We start from the raw sequence: 16849 nt of genomic DNA on the forward strand, positions 1-16849 counted from the left end.
TATTTATATAGCTTGAAAGAATATCAGATCGCATAAAAAACAAGCTATCTTAACTATCGAACTATAATTTGTTTTTATTATGAAAAATATAGCTAAAAGGACAGATAACGAAACCAAAGTGTGAAAGAGCACTCGCCACTTTTTTAAAGAAAAAAGAAAGAACAAATTTAAAAATGCGAGTAAGAGAAAAACAAAAAATCGTGCTAGGAAAAGCTAGTCTGCAAAAAACCAAATAAAATTGAATATACAGTGTGGAAACTACTTGTGGAATAAATTCAGTAATTTCAAAACTAATGACATTTGTCGAAAACGCTGTAACGCTGAAACAGGTCAATTTTTATTTCACATAATGCTTATTTCGAGTAGCTTCACTTGTCCATGACGTCATCCATTTTTGAGCTATGACGTCATCACCAATTTTTTTAAATGACAACCTCCACTTTTTTCTTCTCTTTCTGATAGACCTTCCTACTATCTAAATTATGAATTAAAAAAATTGGTACCTTACATAACAATTTTTTTGAGAAAATGACAAATGTGTCTTCAAAAATTTAATTTAATTTTTAATGTAAACAATTTAGAAGATTTACGGCAGAGAATTCGCGCTGAAATTAAACAAATAAGCCCTGACATTATTGAGCGCAGTGTACAAAGTGTCGGTGAGTGCCAAAATGGTTAGCGGGGGACAATTTCAACATTTTCATAAAATTTTATTGTCAACCTTAGATGTTTGTTGGTTTTGGTTTGAGGTCAATTAAAATTTTTTCAGTAAAAATTAAATTAAATTTTTGAAGTAAAATTTGTGATTTTCTCAAAAAAATTATGTAAGGTACCAATTTTTTTCATTTAGGTAGTAGGAAGGTCTATCAAAAAGAGAAGAGAAAAGTGGGGGTTGTCATTTAAAAAAAAAATGAGTGTGACGTCATAGCTCAAAAATGGATGACGTCATGAACAAGTGAAGCAAGTTAAAATAAGCATTATGAGGAATAAAAATTGATCTGTTTCAGCATTTTCGACAAATGTCATTAGTTTTGAAATTACTGAATTTATTCCATAAGTAGTTTCCACACTGTATATTATTTTCTCTTTACTTGTAAGCATAAAAAAAATGTGCAGGCAACATTCAGGCAAATAACCAATGTGAAAATGAACTCAAAAAAAAAATACAATTTTCTTATCTAAATTAAATAGTTTTTGTCTTTTAAAACAGTTGTATGAATTATTGTTCTTTCGTATTTTTTCAACAATATATTACAATGAAGAGAAATAAAAAATGTAGCAACCAACTCAAGAGATTTTACAGATTTGAAATAATTAGTTCTTCAACTGAATAGATTTTTTAATTAAGATACTGAGTGTTATTAAAAAGACCCAAATCTGGAATTTTATAATGTGTTTATTTACTTTCACGGTACCTATCAAGATGTAATGAAACAAGGTACATTTTCAGATCTTTATTACTTCATGACTCGTGCAAATATCGTGCAAAACACGCATTAGCAGAAAATGACTTACATTCAAGATCTGTGCCCATTAATCAACTTTTGACAAGTTCACAATACTTTTTTATTTCCAAAAGTATTATAAATGGGTAATGCCATTAGTTCACTTTCAAATTATAAAAACTAATTTGGGTTGCCACTGATTATTTTCAGAGCTTTCGAAGATAATTGTTTTTCAATATTCCTGCTTTTCAACACGAACGTGATGCATAATTTAGATTTTATCTAAAATTTCGCTAAACCTAAATTTGAGTGTGATTTCATGGACATGCTGAGTAAATTATTGTTTCATCTTCGTATTTAAAGTAAAAATCTTAATGCGATCTTAATTACGAAAGTATAAAAAAATCACTTTTATAAGGAGATGATTCAATGGGTGAAATAATTCTATACAGGGTGAAATTGAAGTGCATCATAATATCAATAAATCGGAAATGTGGTTAAACATTTAAATTAATAAAGTTTAATTTAACTTAATTCCATTTCGAACGAGACGCTTTTGGAAGCTCTAATAAATCGAAATAGCCAAAAACGCTTTAAAAATAGAGAGTCACAAAACCTTACTATGAATGAAATAGCCGAAAAAGACTTTGAATATACAGAGCCGCAAAAACGTGTAAGAATACTATGGATGAAAACAAAACACTTTTTGCATATTTCTTGCACCCGAGAACTTTTTTATCTTACTATCCTACCTAACGTGATATCAGTGGCGTATTCAACTTTTGTGCTAGAACTGTATATGGCATTTCTGTCCTCATGCGGAGGTATAGCGCAAAACTGAAGTGATTTTCGCAAATGGTCTGAAGAACCCAGGGTTTTAATATTCTGATGTATATCGATTTCACTCTGTATATTAAATTTAAAAAAAATATCTCCCAAAAGAAAGCCGTTATTAATCTTTTCTGAATTGTTCAAAACAAATTTTTGATGGAGATATGTAGGTATGTATTCCCTTTTTGCAGTACAGTATGTACAGTAGTACTGTAGAATGGATACCTTGAATATGGAAAGTACTTGAATGTATCACTAAAGATAAAGTAGTAGTTTAAGACTATGATTCCCAAACTTTCTGACAGTGTGGTGAGATATGTTTGCGAGTACGTTTAAAAAAATTAAGAAATTTGATTCAACTCAATGCATTCAACAAATTACATGACTGTAGATGTAGAGCCTATATTTTTCAAAATGCTAGAAGATTTGCAAATTTTACAAAATAGAAATACTCGAGACAATTACAGTAATCAGAAATGGTTTTTTCAGTCTCTTTTAAAAACACCTTTTAAACAAGTAAATATGTCAAAGAAACTAATCGAAATATCTTCATATGTTTTTTGTAGCAGTTTTGATTGAAAAGAAAGCAATCATACTTCAAACTTAGAACTGAGGAGTAGATTTACGAAACTCACATAATTTTCAAATCGTTAACGAAACGACAGATACAATGCTTCAACAATATCAGTTGTCATGGTTTTGAATTTGCAATGTTTTATCGAAAATTATGTCCCAAGACTAACATCTGAAATTATAATTTAATTAAAATTTAATAAACAAGTAATAATTAAATGTACATATACATATAAATTATTAGCAGTCAAAATAAAATGTGAAAATAATGCCAATGTTGGAAATGATTGCATTTTGTGTGCCAAAAACGGAACCTAGGTTTGAGAATTTAGTTATCGTTGTACTGACTGAAATGGTTCTTTCCTGCTTGATGCTTTTATTATTAAAGTTAACTACAACTAATTGAGTACTTAATTTCTTGGAATTTTTTAAGGTCCTCTAAAAAATGTCTTCAGTTTTGTTTTTGTATCTGTGCAAATGTTTTGTATCTTTAGCGTACAAAATTTGTTGAAAGTAGGTCATTTTCATAGACACAAGTGCGAGCACTTGCAAAACATTTTCTAGCCGTGTAATACACAACATTTTTTCTGCCGACAATTTATTTAAAGCAAAATACCGTGTGAACAACAATTCCTGATTGAGTTGGCAATAAATTCTGGTGACTTTTATGTCATGTTCCAACAAGAAAACCATTTTATTAATAAAAGAATACAAAAACCAAGACGTTTAAATATGAAATGTATACCAGCTGTCAATAGTGTTAATAAAACAAACCGAAATAGGTACAATTCACAGTCTTGAAAATTTCATGTAAAATTTTTTATTGCCAACTGAAACAGTTATTGTTGCTCACCCTGTATAATAATTTTTGTTAAAAAATTACCGGATAGGGAATTTATTTGTCTTCCATTGGCAACATAAAGGATTCAACAAGCGACTGTCGCGACAAAAGTCAACCAATTTCTCAAAAATTCAAAACCGTCGTCCTCGCAGTTATTCCTAAGGCGTTGCTTGATAACCCCCTCAGCCTCTACTACTATACACAACGTACAGCTTGCGATAAAGGATACAAATTTGCCCGACATCAATATTTCACACTTAATATACAAAAATTCCACATGACATTGACATTTTGTGTTGCCAACCTAAAAAAAAAAAAATTAAAAATTCCTGTTTCGATTTTCTTGCCTAGGCAGGGAAATGCTATTTCCGATTTAGTTTTAGAGGAATGGAAAATCAGTTTTTCTAGACGGAGGTTGAAAAAAGATTTTACTCCAAAATCTCTCAAAAAGTGCCTCATTCGTTTAATAATTTGTTCCCTGTGGGATGTGCGGTTCTATAATTTTATCGTGTCAAGCTGTTAAAACTGCCAAATCAAATGTCAAATTATTAAATCTTCGTGTCAGTCAGCGTTCGACGTCTTAAGTTGTTTTGCTTGTCATTTTCTTCAATTTTTCTATATTTTAATTACTTTTCATCATACAACAGTCTATTAAAAATCTGTCATTAATGGCCTTACATGATCTCTGTTTTAATATTTGGTATCACAATATGCTACACAGCGGCAAAAATCAAATACATTCTAATTCCACGGGACCCTTGATGTAAGTACGTTCTTTTAGAGATATGTATTTTGTACATTGCTTTAAACCTATCTTCAATGTATTTTTTTCATAAGTTGTTCTGCAGCATCCGAAACGTAATTTTTGAGAATCTGTTAAATGTTAAAGAACAAAACGATAATAAATAAATCTTTCTAGGTGATGGTGTTAGCGGCAGTCACATTGACGCCCAAGCGAAGTCTTTCAACGCAGTGCTTCGCAGTGAAAGAATTTTTAAAATCATAATTAATCACATTTCTAGACTTTGGTTTCGTTATAGTAAATATATTGTTATACGACTTGCACAAGTTTATTTGTTTATTGTTGAACGAATGTAACATGCTATTTTTTCTACTTCGGCTTCATTGATTTTTTTTTTTATATAAAATAATTATCTGGTGACTTTTATTTTAATGGAATTGGGTTGGTATTGACGAAGCAATGTCATTTAACTTAATAGTTTATTTTAATCCAAACCATGGATTCAGGTTCAAATAAAATCACATCTAACACTGAAATTAACTATCAATACCAACCCCACATTCAATAAACACTAGAAACGCTGCTATAAAATTGATCTTTGTGAAACTGTTTTCGGTGTCACAAAATACTCATTGTGACACCAAAGTAGAAAAAATTCATTATGCACTGGTAATTAAAAATTAAGGAAAGCACTACGACTGTCAAAAGTATTTGTTTCACGGCCTATTTGACTCTATAAATACATACAACTGATATATTAGTTTGCAACCTACGTGTTGGTAATTCATCTATGTATTTTCAAAATTTATTTCTTCCTCGTTCCTAAAAAGATAGGATAATCATAATTTGTGTTGGACTTGGTATTTTTACAATAATTTTTTGACATAATGAATGCTTTTTTTAGAAGGTATTTTTTAATCTCCGTATTATAACTGCTTGATGGGGAACTAAACGACTGCCAACAGTGAACGATTATGAAAATCAATGGCAATAAATGGTAAATCACGGAGTTGTGCAGATTTACGGATTAATGCAACGTTATATTTTTAGCCGCCATAAATTACCGACATGATCGAATAAGGTGTGCCCTTCCAGATTTAATATATTGCGAAATGTGACCTATGCCGTCTAAAGTCTTTTAGTAAATAATCTCTCTGGAACCATTTGTTAAAATTTTTATCCAATCAAGACCATCGGCCGTCAATCTCACTAAATCATGCAAAGTTATAATTAGATTCCGATCCAGTAAGGGGCGTGTACCTAAGTGCATTAAACGTTATTAGGGTAATATCGACGATTTTTGTATTTGGGTCAGTCGCGTGTATAATTTATAGACCAACAACCCTATTTATAGGGATTTTCGCAAAATTTCTGTGTACACTCACGTTATTTCTGGCGCCGACATCCGATCCCAAGTCGATCAATTTGTCAAGAAGGGAAGTCCTGTTGTCTTTTACTGCGTACATGAGAGGTGTCATGCCCGTCGCCTAGAAACAAAAAATTATTTTGGACTGTTTGTTCGATACCGTCATCCTATTAGGGATATTAGATTGAACACAAAACAAGAAGCGTCATTAGTCTGAAAAGACTTGGCCCTGATTAAATGAGCAACGGATACGCACTATGTCAGCGACTCCGGCGAGGGGGACGGTGTTGGCGTCTTCTCCAGCGGCGGCGATGGACTTCTCCATGGACTTGAGGACCTGGTCCACGGGAGCCCATTCGCCTTTTTGGCAAAGAACGAGAATCCTTTGGGCGGCATCTCTAACGTTGGCACCGGCACTTTGTGGTTTGGAACTTGGGGTATCGTCTCCCTCGGGATTACTTGATGTTTCTTCTTTTTCCTTTTCTTTACTGTCTTTGGCAGCTAGAAGCAGGAACATTAACACAACTAAGCATTTTAAATAAAGTGAAATTTATAAATGATGGAAAGTCATAAATCCATGTACATGTGATAATTAAGGCATTTTTGATAAATTTTTTTTTAATCTTAATTTGTCTTTATCTTTGATAGACATAAGATAAAAAAATAAACCAAAGAAAACTGGTAACTTTGAAAAAGAGCACAAAATACCATCCGTAAATCTCAACACATGAAATAAATATATTTTTTCAAATTATTTTTATTGGAACATTTGCATTACAAAGCAATTTAAAAATTAACTGAATTGTCTAAATGTAATAAGCACTGATAAAAATATTTTTTGTGCAATCGTACGTGAAACGAGCACTTCGCGTACCTAAAACAGGTACATTGGTTTCAACGGCGACCGTTAAAGTAAAGATCATTTTAATATTTGATACCAACCAGAGTTTCCATGTACCTAAGACTGGCGTTTAGATTTTTTGGTTACGAAATTAGAAATCGCAGAATTTATAATACCTACTTTTTAACTCTGGAGGAGTCCCTACACTGAAACATCACTTTCACTGCAATTCTCTTCCGACATTTTTATCATCATTTACAAAATGAATTGTTTTATTTATGACATTTCCATAGCGACATGTAAGCCAAATTTATATGTATTTATTGATAGTAAAGTAAATTTGACTTGTTCCTTTTATAATAATTACAAATTTTCGGTTGCACACAAGACGTTGTATACACCTTGGCTGCGAAATCCTTTAACATTCTCGAGATTGTCTTGTTGGGCCGCAAGCGGCCTCGGCGACAATTTTTCTTTCGGAACTTTAAAGAACCAGTTCGCGGCCTTGATATACAAATAACTGTTACTTGGAAAAAGCATGAAAACTGTTATTTTTAATTAAGAATATTAATAATAATGATTAGTTAGTCTACGAGGCGATTTTTTTTTAAATATTTTGGACGGGTTTCTTATACACATGACAGTTTTAGTTTATCATTACATTACACCTCACAACAGATAGTTGCATTAATTTGTGATTAGATCAAGAAATTTAAACAAATTGAGTACGAGAGCAGTGTTATACTTTGATAAAATAAATTGCCAAAGACAAATAATAATAAACTTAAAGGAATCGACAGTTGGCCAGTAACGCATGAATTGTGATTTTAGAAAATAATTAAATGGAACAAAGAGAAAGAGAAATTAGAATTGAAATTTTTTTCTTTTGAATTAAATCATTAAATAAATAAAAATAAACTAATAAGAAAAACAAACAGAGTTTTTGTACATGTAACAATTGATTCAATATAAGTAAGTGTAAATTGAAAATTTTAACTTCAGACTGATCCAGTTCGAAATTAAAAATGTAAATATAAATCATAGGTAAATGAAAATTTGTTAAAAAATAAAGTTGATGTCATTTCAGATCGAATATTCAAATGAAAAACATAACACGAAATGGCAAAGTTTTATAGTTGGTTTTATAGTTTTATTATTAAACGCATACAGTTAAATTGTACTTTTTCACACAAATCATACATTGTATGACATTTTTACTTCTTATTATTTCTATTTTTATAAAATAATTTCCTTGGCTAAATGAAATTCTTAATGAACACTGAACTTGTTGTTTATATTGAATGCATGTTTGATGTGGATGTTGAACAGAAATTTAAACTAAACCTGCTTTTATGAAAAAAGCTTTTAATTCCTCGTAATTTTGACGTACCTAATAAATATCAATTACTATACACGAACATACTTTCGAACGTCAAATGATAATATTTTATTGTTTGAAGCTGTAAAAAGTATTTTTTTAAAAGGAAAAATGATATTACGAAACACTAAACAACAAAAATTTGTTATCAATAAAAGAGTAAATTTTTATTAGGTGCCATATTTTTTCAACAAAGCACAAACTTACACAAATTTGCATAAACTAAGTGCTATAGTTTACTATTTAAACAAGTGACCAAATCTCATGGGCCTATCGACCTAGATTAACAAGGTGGTAAGAAGTTTATCAGGTCAATAAGAAATAGTCATTAAAAAGACTAATTTACATAGGCGAGGCGCTCAGTTTGCTTGAATATTTGAAATAGATTACAATTTATTGAAAGGATCTTTAAAACATATCCATACTGTAAAATGTATGTTTGATGTTACTTATCTAACTCATATTAGGACACGAATAAATTTTGTCATAAAAATTTTATAACTTAATTATTTTTTACAACAGGGATAAGAGAAATTCAAAAGCATTTTTAGAAGAAAACGACTGTCCGTGAAATACAAAGCTATCTTTAATAACAATATACTGTAATAAGAACATTTTTTTCAATGATAATAATAATGTTTGTTCGTGCTAGACAATTAAATTAAACATAAAGTTTGGAACAAAATTCTTGTGATGTTTTTAAGAAAATCGCTCACACGGGTCGATTTTATTTCGAAAAATTCCATCTTGTGACGTGTAATTTGTTTAAATGACGTTATTGGTTTTTGGGCAATGATGTCATCGCTAATTTTTTTAAATAATAATCTCCACTTTTTTTTTCTTTTTCTGATAGACCTTCCTATTTTATAATTTTTTCTATTGTAAATCGGAATTAAATATTAAATCATCTTAAAATTCATCTCCTAGGGGATAACATAAAAAACTATTTTTTAAATTGACATTATCCGTCACTGTTATGTTGTGCCACGGATATGGGTATCTGGTTACCAGAGAAACTTTCATTTTAAAAGCCTGAATTACCAAAATTAATAAAGATGATATAAAATGTCAATTTAGTGGTCGCTTTTATTTGGCCGCAACTGTACAAGTATGTAATTATTTTTTTTTGTTCGACACTGTCAGAATTTGAGAAATTTCTCCTGTGTGAGCGGATTTTGATAAATGTCACAACTTGTCAAAACGAAACGTCAAGCTAATTTTAAGGATTTTAAGCGATTTGGAGCCTTTAAGGAGCTCGTCGAACAAAAAAAAACGTTGTATTCAACTCGCTCTTGTGTAAATTGGGCGTTTTTAACTGGCCCACTCATGCCAAAAAAAGCCCAATTTACATACCAACTCGTTAAATAAGCTACTATTCTATGGGGTTATTTAAAATTGAGGTTTAATTTTAATAGACTCAACAGTTTAGAAGCTTTACGGCAGAGAATTCGCGCTGAAGTGGAACATGTAACCCCTGACATTATTGAGCGCAGTGTACAAAGTGCCGATGAGTGCCAAATGGTTGGCAGGGGGCACTTTCAACATTCGCGTTAAATTTTATTCTTAACCTTAGATGTTTGTTTATTTTTGTTTGAGGCCAATTAAAATTTTTACATTAAAAATTAAATTACATTTTTGAAGCAATAGTAGTCATTTTCTCAAAAAAATTGTTATGCAAGGTGCCATTTTTTTTTATTAGACGTTTAGGTAGTAGGAAGGTCTATCAGAAAGAGTAGAAAAAGTGCGGGTCGTCATTTAAAAAAATAGGTGATGACGTCATTGCGCAAAAATCAATGACTTCATTTAATCAAATTACACATGACAGGATGGCATTTTTCGAAATAAAATCGACCTGTCCAAGCAATTTTTTTAAAAACATTACAATAATGCTATTATGAATTTTGTTTCAAACTTTATATTCACACTGTATAACAAAATCTTCAAAGATATTGTCTAAATATTTCCCTGTTCAGTAGAATGTCTTATACACGTATGAAATAATGTCTCACTTCCTAAATTTTAATATAAATAATTAGATCAAGAATTTTATTTGGCAATGACTGAATTAAAATCAAAAACTATACAAGGTGTATCCAAAATGCGTGTGTTAATTTTAACACGTACCGGAGCTTGTTAAATGAAATGTTTTTTTCTATTTGAATTTTTACGAAAAATCGTTACAAATTGTTTTAAAATGTGGAATAAATTAGCCATCAAAATGTATACCCCGCCTATGGGTAATGGCGAAAATTTTCTGTTATGATAGAAACGGAGCCTTGTCAAAAAAGTTTCATTGTTATAGAAAAAATTAAATAATAAAAATTAAAATTCTCATGGTTACAAAAAAGTAGAGACTGTTTTAATGATACAAAATAACTCGTTTGGTAAAAATTGGTCGGCAAAAAATCTTGGAAAACTTTTGCGAATTATATAATATGCAAAATGTTATAGAGAAATTTTCATAAATTGGCCAGTTTTTCCATTTGTTAAAATTAATACACGTATTACAGATATACGCTGTATATTCAAGAAAAAAATTTAAATTAAACAGAAATTAATGTAATCATTTTATTTTGACACGAATTTTTTTTTTAATTCTACATTTTCTTCATATGCCTAGTCTAGAATATGCAATTCAAAAATTATTTTTTCGTCTAAACAACAAAATGCTATTCTTTTCTTAAACTAGAATATAAATATTTGGGGTCAATACTATTTTGATAAATATCATTAAATGTTAAAGTAGAAATAAGAAAGAAACAATTATAGTAGTGTAGGAATTTTCAACAATGAATTTACAAATGTCACCTGGCACGCGTTTATGACTAATGGTACAACTAAAATGTCAAAGTGTAAGAAAGGAGTTGTTTTACCAGCTGTGCAATTAAGCTATTACTTTCAACAAGAAGCAATTTATTTTCTATGTTCAAAGTAATTTGGAAGGCACAAAAGTAAAGTGAGATCAAGTAGAAGAAAGACGAAATGAAAACAAGAATACCTTAATTAATCACACGTTTAAAACGTAATTTACATAAATTTTTAGTACAAAGAATCACATATGCAGTCTGCAAATCTGATGAAAAAAAAACTTCTTTTTTAAAAGTTTAAAAATTCATAAAACAAATACAGTAAACAGATTTTTGTGACAAATGTTACTCTTACTGTTACCTTTATTGTTTTGGTCTTTGTTCTCATCATTCTTGTCCTTGGGAGGTCCCTTTCCTCCCCCCTTTTTTCCTCCAGCTTGTGACATTGTAGCGCTATGTGATCATGATAATTTTCAAAAACTTCCAATGAAAAAAATAATTGTTAATTTTCTTGGGCAAAAAGTTCACTATTAACATAACTGATGTGCTCAACGGAAGCACGACAAGAGTCCATCCAGATCGGCCAACACTTCTACTTCTTCTTCTTGTTAATTTTTGTTACCAAAAATGAAACTATTATTTGCAAACATTTCATAATAATATCGCCCGAGGACAACATCCTTATAGTGAAAATTTAAAAACGCCACGATTATCTTCTTATTTTCCGACTGTCACCCGCCAACGACCACGATCTTTTTATGTCCTTAATGGAACTAGTGCGGTTTTGAAGAAATCTCAGCTGAAAGCTGGAACATTAGTCGGGTCTTCACCAATAGAAAGTCCGCGATCCCCACCACAACCCCTTGTGAGGGTGGTGTTGCGATTCAACATTTCAGCGCTGAAAAGCTTGCAGACACATTGACCTACTGAAATAATACACTAAATTTGGAATTGTAGATTAAATCCTCCACATAGTTATTCCAGAAACCTAGCTTAGAATTACGTAAGTCATTATGATTAATAAAATAATGTGTCGTGACACAAACCTCAATGCATTTTTAGTTATAGATTTTATGCAAATAATCCATAGCGACACAAATAAACCTTAAGTGGAATACGGGAAACACACCTACACAAATCATAATAAAAATTAATTTGAAAATAAATAAATCATGTAAACTGTGAAAACTCAGGAAATATTTCATTAGCAGGACTTATGCAAAAATGCAAACATCCGTAAATTAACGAGGGCGAAACGCTTATTATTAATTTATACATGATTAAAAAAAATGTCTGAAATTCAAAGGGTACAATTTCAATGAAACACTTCTCTTCCCTTTTTATTTATAACCTTGTGTCGGTTAGTTGTTTACCTGAATTCTCTTTTCTATGGTTTGTTTGAAAAGTTTCAGCGCTGAAAATTTGACCAATAGGGGAGTCCCAATTTGGAGTGCGTGTTCAACGTCAGCACGCTATTTCCGGTAGCGGTTCCGGTCAACTACGGCCTTCTGCGACCGACAATGTACAGTAATAAACTCGAAGAATCAAGACAAAAATGATAATGGTAGATTTGTTTTTTTTTTATAGCGAGACGTTGTTGAACACGATCGATTGTCTAAGGAACCTATTTTGAAATGATAAAAATAGAACAGCAGTTAAGATATTTGAAATAAGATAACAAATTCACAATAATTACACTCAAATTTAACATTTTTCTCTGCAGTTCTGTTATACGACTTCCGCTGTTGGTTCTTTTTATAACTAGAAATGTTTTAACCAATAAAACCTGATGTTCAGATGGACGCCTTACAAGAGAGTTTTGACAATGCAAATATTATGTTCATTTTCAGGAAGATGGAGCTTCTCAACATTATGCTGCTACTGCTAGAAATAATTTAAATAGCAGAAGAAAGCAAGTTGAGGGGTCCGTAAGATCATCCAAAGTAATTCTTTAAATAATTTTCTATGGGGACATTGAAGAGGGTATGCTATGCCCGATACAATTACAGAACTTGAAAAGTTGCCATTGAATGTCGTAGAATCACTCTTAAAGTACTGCAAAATGTTACAAATGTTATAGAGAAAATTTAAATTGCTTTAAAACTCCTTCATTTATGTTTCAAGTTATAATAATATGAAGTAAAGCACAATATTTACAGTATCATTGTAGAGAGAGAGAGAGAAAGTATCCTCGTAAATTACTTTGAAGTTTGCCTCTGTTCCCGATTCGCGAAAATTGATGTGCTCCATTCATATTTGTAGCTTTATATTTATAACTAAGTCGGGTGGATATTTTTCATTTGCCCCCCTGTATGTAGAATTGTTTTAAACTTCCCAATCAAAGAAAACAACATTATCATACTTCTTCTCTTCAAGTTATACAGGGAATTGATAATAATAAGTCCGACGGAATGGAAAATGCAACCCACAATACAATTCCAAAGGATATTTATTTTTTGATTTAAAAAACATAAAACATAGTTAGCTGTGCAGTTTTGTAAATTTTGACATAATCGTCATTCGCTTGCTTAAATGAAATTGTTAAAAAACGAAGAGTTTTTAGGAAAACCTTTATTGTCTGCATAAACGTGCAACGGCAGAAACATTTCTATTACATTCATTATAAATTAGGATCATGTCTGTTTTCTCATCGTTCGAATACATTTTAATCGTATTTTAACTTTTCCGTAAATGTCAATTGTGACAAATAAAATTATTGGAAGCTAAGCCATCATGGATTCATAGTTTCTTTTCAAAACAAGACGATATTTAAAATAGCCACGTTGACTTTGAAAATGTATTGTGGGTTGCACTGGTTTACACCGTTTATACTGGGTGCCCCAAAATTCGCGGAACAACGTAGTAGTATGTTGTTAAGTAGTCATTAAGATATCAGGTAAAAATGTTTAAAAAAATCAATCGTCTTTTTTGTAGAAGATATGAACCTATTCGTTACACTATATGTGGCAACATTTAAAAGCATTCTATGCATCCCAAAATAGTCTGCAAATATTTAATTTTTGTTGTATCCATGGAAATGAGAGGGAAAAATTAAAGCCATGTTGCCGTACACTATTTGAGATAAAACGAACATAAAATTACTACTCGGAAATGCTGGAAATAATGAAGAAAATAATTGCAAACCTGATCACAATCGTTCAGAATTATTAGGCCACTGGCTAGTAAAAGACAAATAGTCAAAATCTTTTTTAATATTTAAAATAAATGAGATCAAAGCTGCACCTTTTGAGCCCCCATATCTTCAAATCTAAGAGGTATAGAATTTTTTTATTATTTTTCTCATCATTGAGTTGTTCCGCGAATTTTGGGGCACCCAGTATACCTTAGCTGAAAATTGTAATTTCTTGTAGATTTTGGGGCACTGAGTTCAGAAAAAATATTTAAAAAATTCTATCACGTCAGGTTAAAGAACTATTTAATCATTAACAATAATAATACAAGAGTAATTCCTAAATCAACAAAATTAAAAATGACCTATTTTATTTTGTTTCTTATAATTTTCTGCATCAGTTTCCCTTATAACAGACCAACAATAATCCTCTAACATACTTTCATCCCAAAAGCCTTTGTGCCGATCTCAAAAAAAATTCCCATCATGATGAAACCGCTCACCCTGCTGGTCACTCGTGCTAAGTTTTCAGGAAAGAAGTCCAAATGCGAGTGAAGGAAATCTATTTTAAGAGACATATTTCCACCCATCTGATAAAAATTTTGCAATAATTCAGGGCCAATTTCCCGATATTAGTCATCTTTTTTATTTCTTAAAATTCCTTTGACAAATTTTTTAAAGGATATCCAAGCATTTTTTTCTTTCAAAGACAGGATGGGGTAGGATTTCTGAATGTAGAATCGACTTTGTGATAGACAGAACATCAGGACAAAGAATTTTATGTTTATTTTTGGAATTTATACCTGAAGTCCGTGTCATGCGTAAATAACAGTCGTTTTCGTGATTCACGGGCTCTCGCCAAAATACTCCAAATCGAAGAAATATTTTTTTTTCTTCAGATACCCATCGTATTAAAGTTATCCTGCAGCTTTCACAAAAAACGTGTGAAACCCATTTCTTCTCTTGATTTGTTATTGCAAAACCAAATTAATGCAGATATCCTGATTTCAGTGCTTCTGATATAGGTCTTCCTTTTTTTTGCAAATACAAATTGTCCACAAACGCAACAAAAAACGATCAGAAGGTAATATGCACGATCCACTATTAGACATTTTGCAATTTAGGACACTTTCTGATACCAGATGTCTTAAAATAATGAACATTAAATCACAGGCATTCGTGCAGAGAAGCAGAAATATTATCTTTTTTAGCAAAAAACTGTGAGGTGATAAAAAGATTTTGACTATCATTTACGTTTTATAGAAGGCAGCTAAACATAAAAATAAGGTTTTGATAAAAGGTATATAAAAATATGAGGAGCAACTCTTCAAAGCGCATTATGGCACATAAAACAGTTTTTTGGGTAGAAGCAAAAATAGTATATTAAGTATAAAGAACGGTAATGACAATGTACGGATCGAAGACAATTGTTTGGAGGAGGAGCTTGCGACGACTCCAATATTGTCTGAGATCCGTACATTGTCATTAACGTTCGTCATGCTTATGAGATTTTTTGCGCGATTGAATATTTATTACAAAACATTCCTAACTAGAATGCAATGCGATACGACGCCCTTCACATCGTGTTGCCACAATGTCGATTTTTGTATCGCGTTTCTAAGGCAATCTGCAAACAACTACCGCCATTGCAGTTTTTGTGCGCGAATGTCGCCAGTTGTGTTGAAAAACAAGCAGTAAAATGAGTGATATTAGTGATTCCGAAAACGAAGTGGATATTGTAGAAGAAACTTTGAATGTGGGGTGCGTCACAAATAAAGAATTTTTGAAACTAACGACCTCAACGTGTAATTAAGAAGAGAAGGAAAATTTGTGGTATGAAAATTTTGATAATACTAATGTCGCGGCAAGTTCACTAATATTATTTAATTGCAGCGGCAAGGAATGCCGACCACAAGAGCCGTGTGAGTTTCCAGAAAGTGCTAACATCTTGTCTTCAACTTCTGTCTACATAAATCAAGAATTTTCGAAACCAGCGAACTCAATATGAAATCAAGAAGACAAGGAAAATCCGGGGTATGAACATTTTGACAATTCTAATGTCGCGGCAAGTCTGTTACCAAAATTGTTTCATCGCAGCGGCAAGGTAGGCCGACTACAAGAGCCGTGTGAGTTTCCAGAAAGTGCTAACATCTTGTCTTCAACTTCCGTCTACATAAATGAAGAATTTTCGAAACCAACGATCTCTGTGTGTAATCAAGAAGACAAGGAAAATGCGGGGTATGAAAATTTTGACAATGCCAATGTCGCGGCAAGTTTGCTAATGCTATTTCATTGCAGCGCCAAGGAAAGCCGACTAGAAGACCTTTATGAGTTTCCAGAAAGTGCGCCCACATCTTGTCTTCAACTTCCGTCTACATGAAAATTATTATAATAATCGATTAATTTTGAATAAACTTTACTTACCGTTCTAGAACACCAAAAATTACTTACCATCGAGTTTATCGTTAGCAATGAGTAAACAGAGCTTACCATCTTGGAAACAGACGTGGTAAACAACCAAATAGAGTACAATCGCGCAAAAACGTATATTTTCTAATTCGATTCACTTTACGTTAAAACTAAACGGCCAATTGAGAAGTTCTGTTAGATGAATCACATTAATTATCTCATTTAGATCAAAAAGACCCTAGATATTTAGAAAATATTAAAAAAAGATCGGACATAATTATAACATTGTAAAAACCGAGGTAAACACTTAATTGAAAAGCCAAACTAATACTAGACAAGATTTTTAATTGAAACTTATAATTTATAAACTAAAAGACACGACTGAAACTGCTAATTTGAGATTAGATACATGCCAAAATGTATCCAAAATGCCAATGAAACAACATAATGCGTTTTGATCCGTCTACCTCGATGGACATTATACGT

The 16849-nt window shown here is 31.5% G+C and overlaps 1 protein-coding gene and 1 long non-coding RNA gene across 6 annotated transcripts in view; one reads left to right on the forward strand and one right to left on the reverse strand.

Moving 5' to 3' along the window:
- The window catches only part of nompC (no mechanoreceptor potential C), a 33713-nt gene extending 21887 nt beyond the window's left edge, over positions 1-11826 (reverse strand). For 2 of the 5 annotated variants that reach the window (XM_069041773.1, XM_069041776.1), the window contains exons 1-3: positions 11186-11819; positions 6055-6299; positions 5818-5919 (exon numbers count right to left, since the gene is read on the reverse strand). In XM_069041773.1, the coding sequence (XP_068897874.1) occupies positions 5818-5919; positions 6055-6299; positions 11186-11270 (432 nt within the window). In that variant the 5' untranslated portion in view covers positions 11271-11819. Of the gene's footprint in view, positions 1-5817; positions 5920-6054; positions 6300-11185 lie in introns of all 5 variants that reach the window. The other 3 variants (XM_069041775.1, XM_069041772.1, XR_011157617.1) reach the window with 2 other exon arrangements.
- Positions 11827-15331: 3505 nt separating this feature from the next.
- On the forward strand, positions 15332-16420 carry LOC138126516 (uncharacterized). Its single transcript, XR_011157862.1, has 3 exons — positions 15332-15787; positions 15848-15988; positions 16052-16420. It is a non-coding gene; the product is annotated as an uncharacterized lncRNA (long non-coding RNA).
- The last annotated feature ends 429 nt before the right edge of the window (positions 16421-16849 follow it).

The sequence above is a fragment of the Tenebrio molitor genome, chromosome 3, assembly GCF_963966145.1.
Source record: "Tenebrio molitor chromosome 3, icTenMoli1.1, whole genome shotgun sequence".
NCBI lineage: Eukaryota > Metazoa > Arthropoda > Insecta > Coleoptera > Tenebrionidae > Tenebrio > Tenebrio molitor.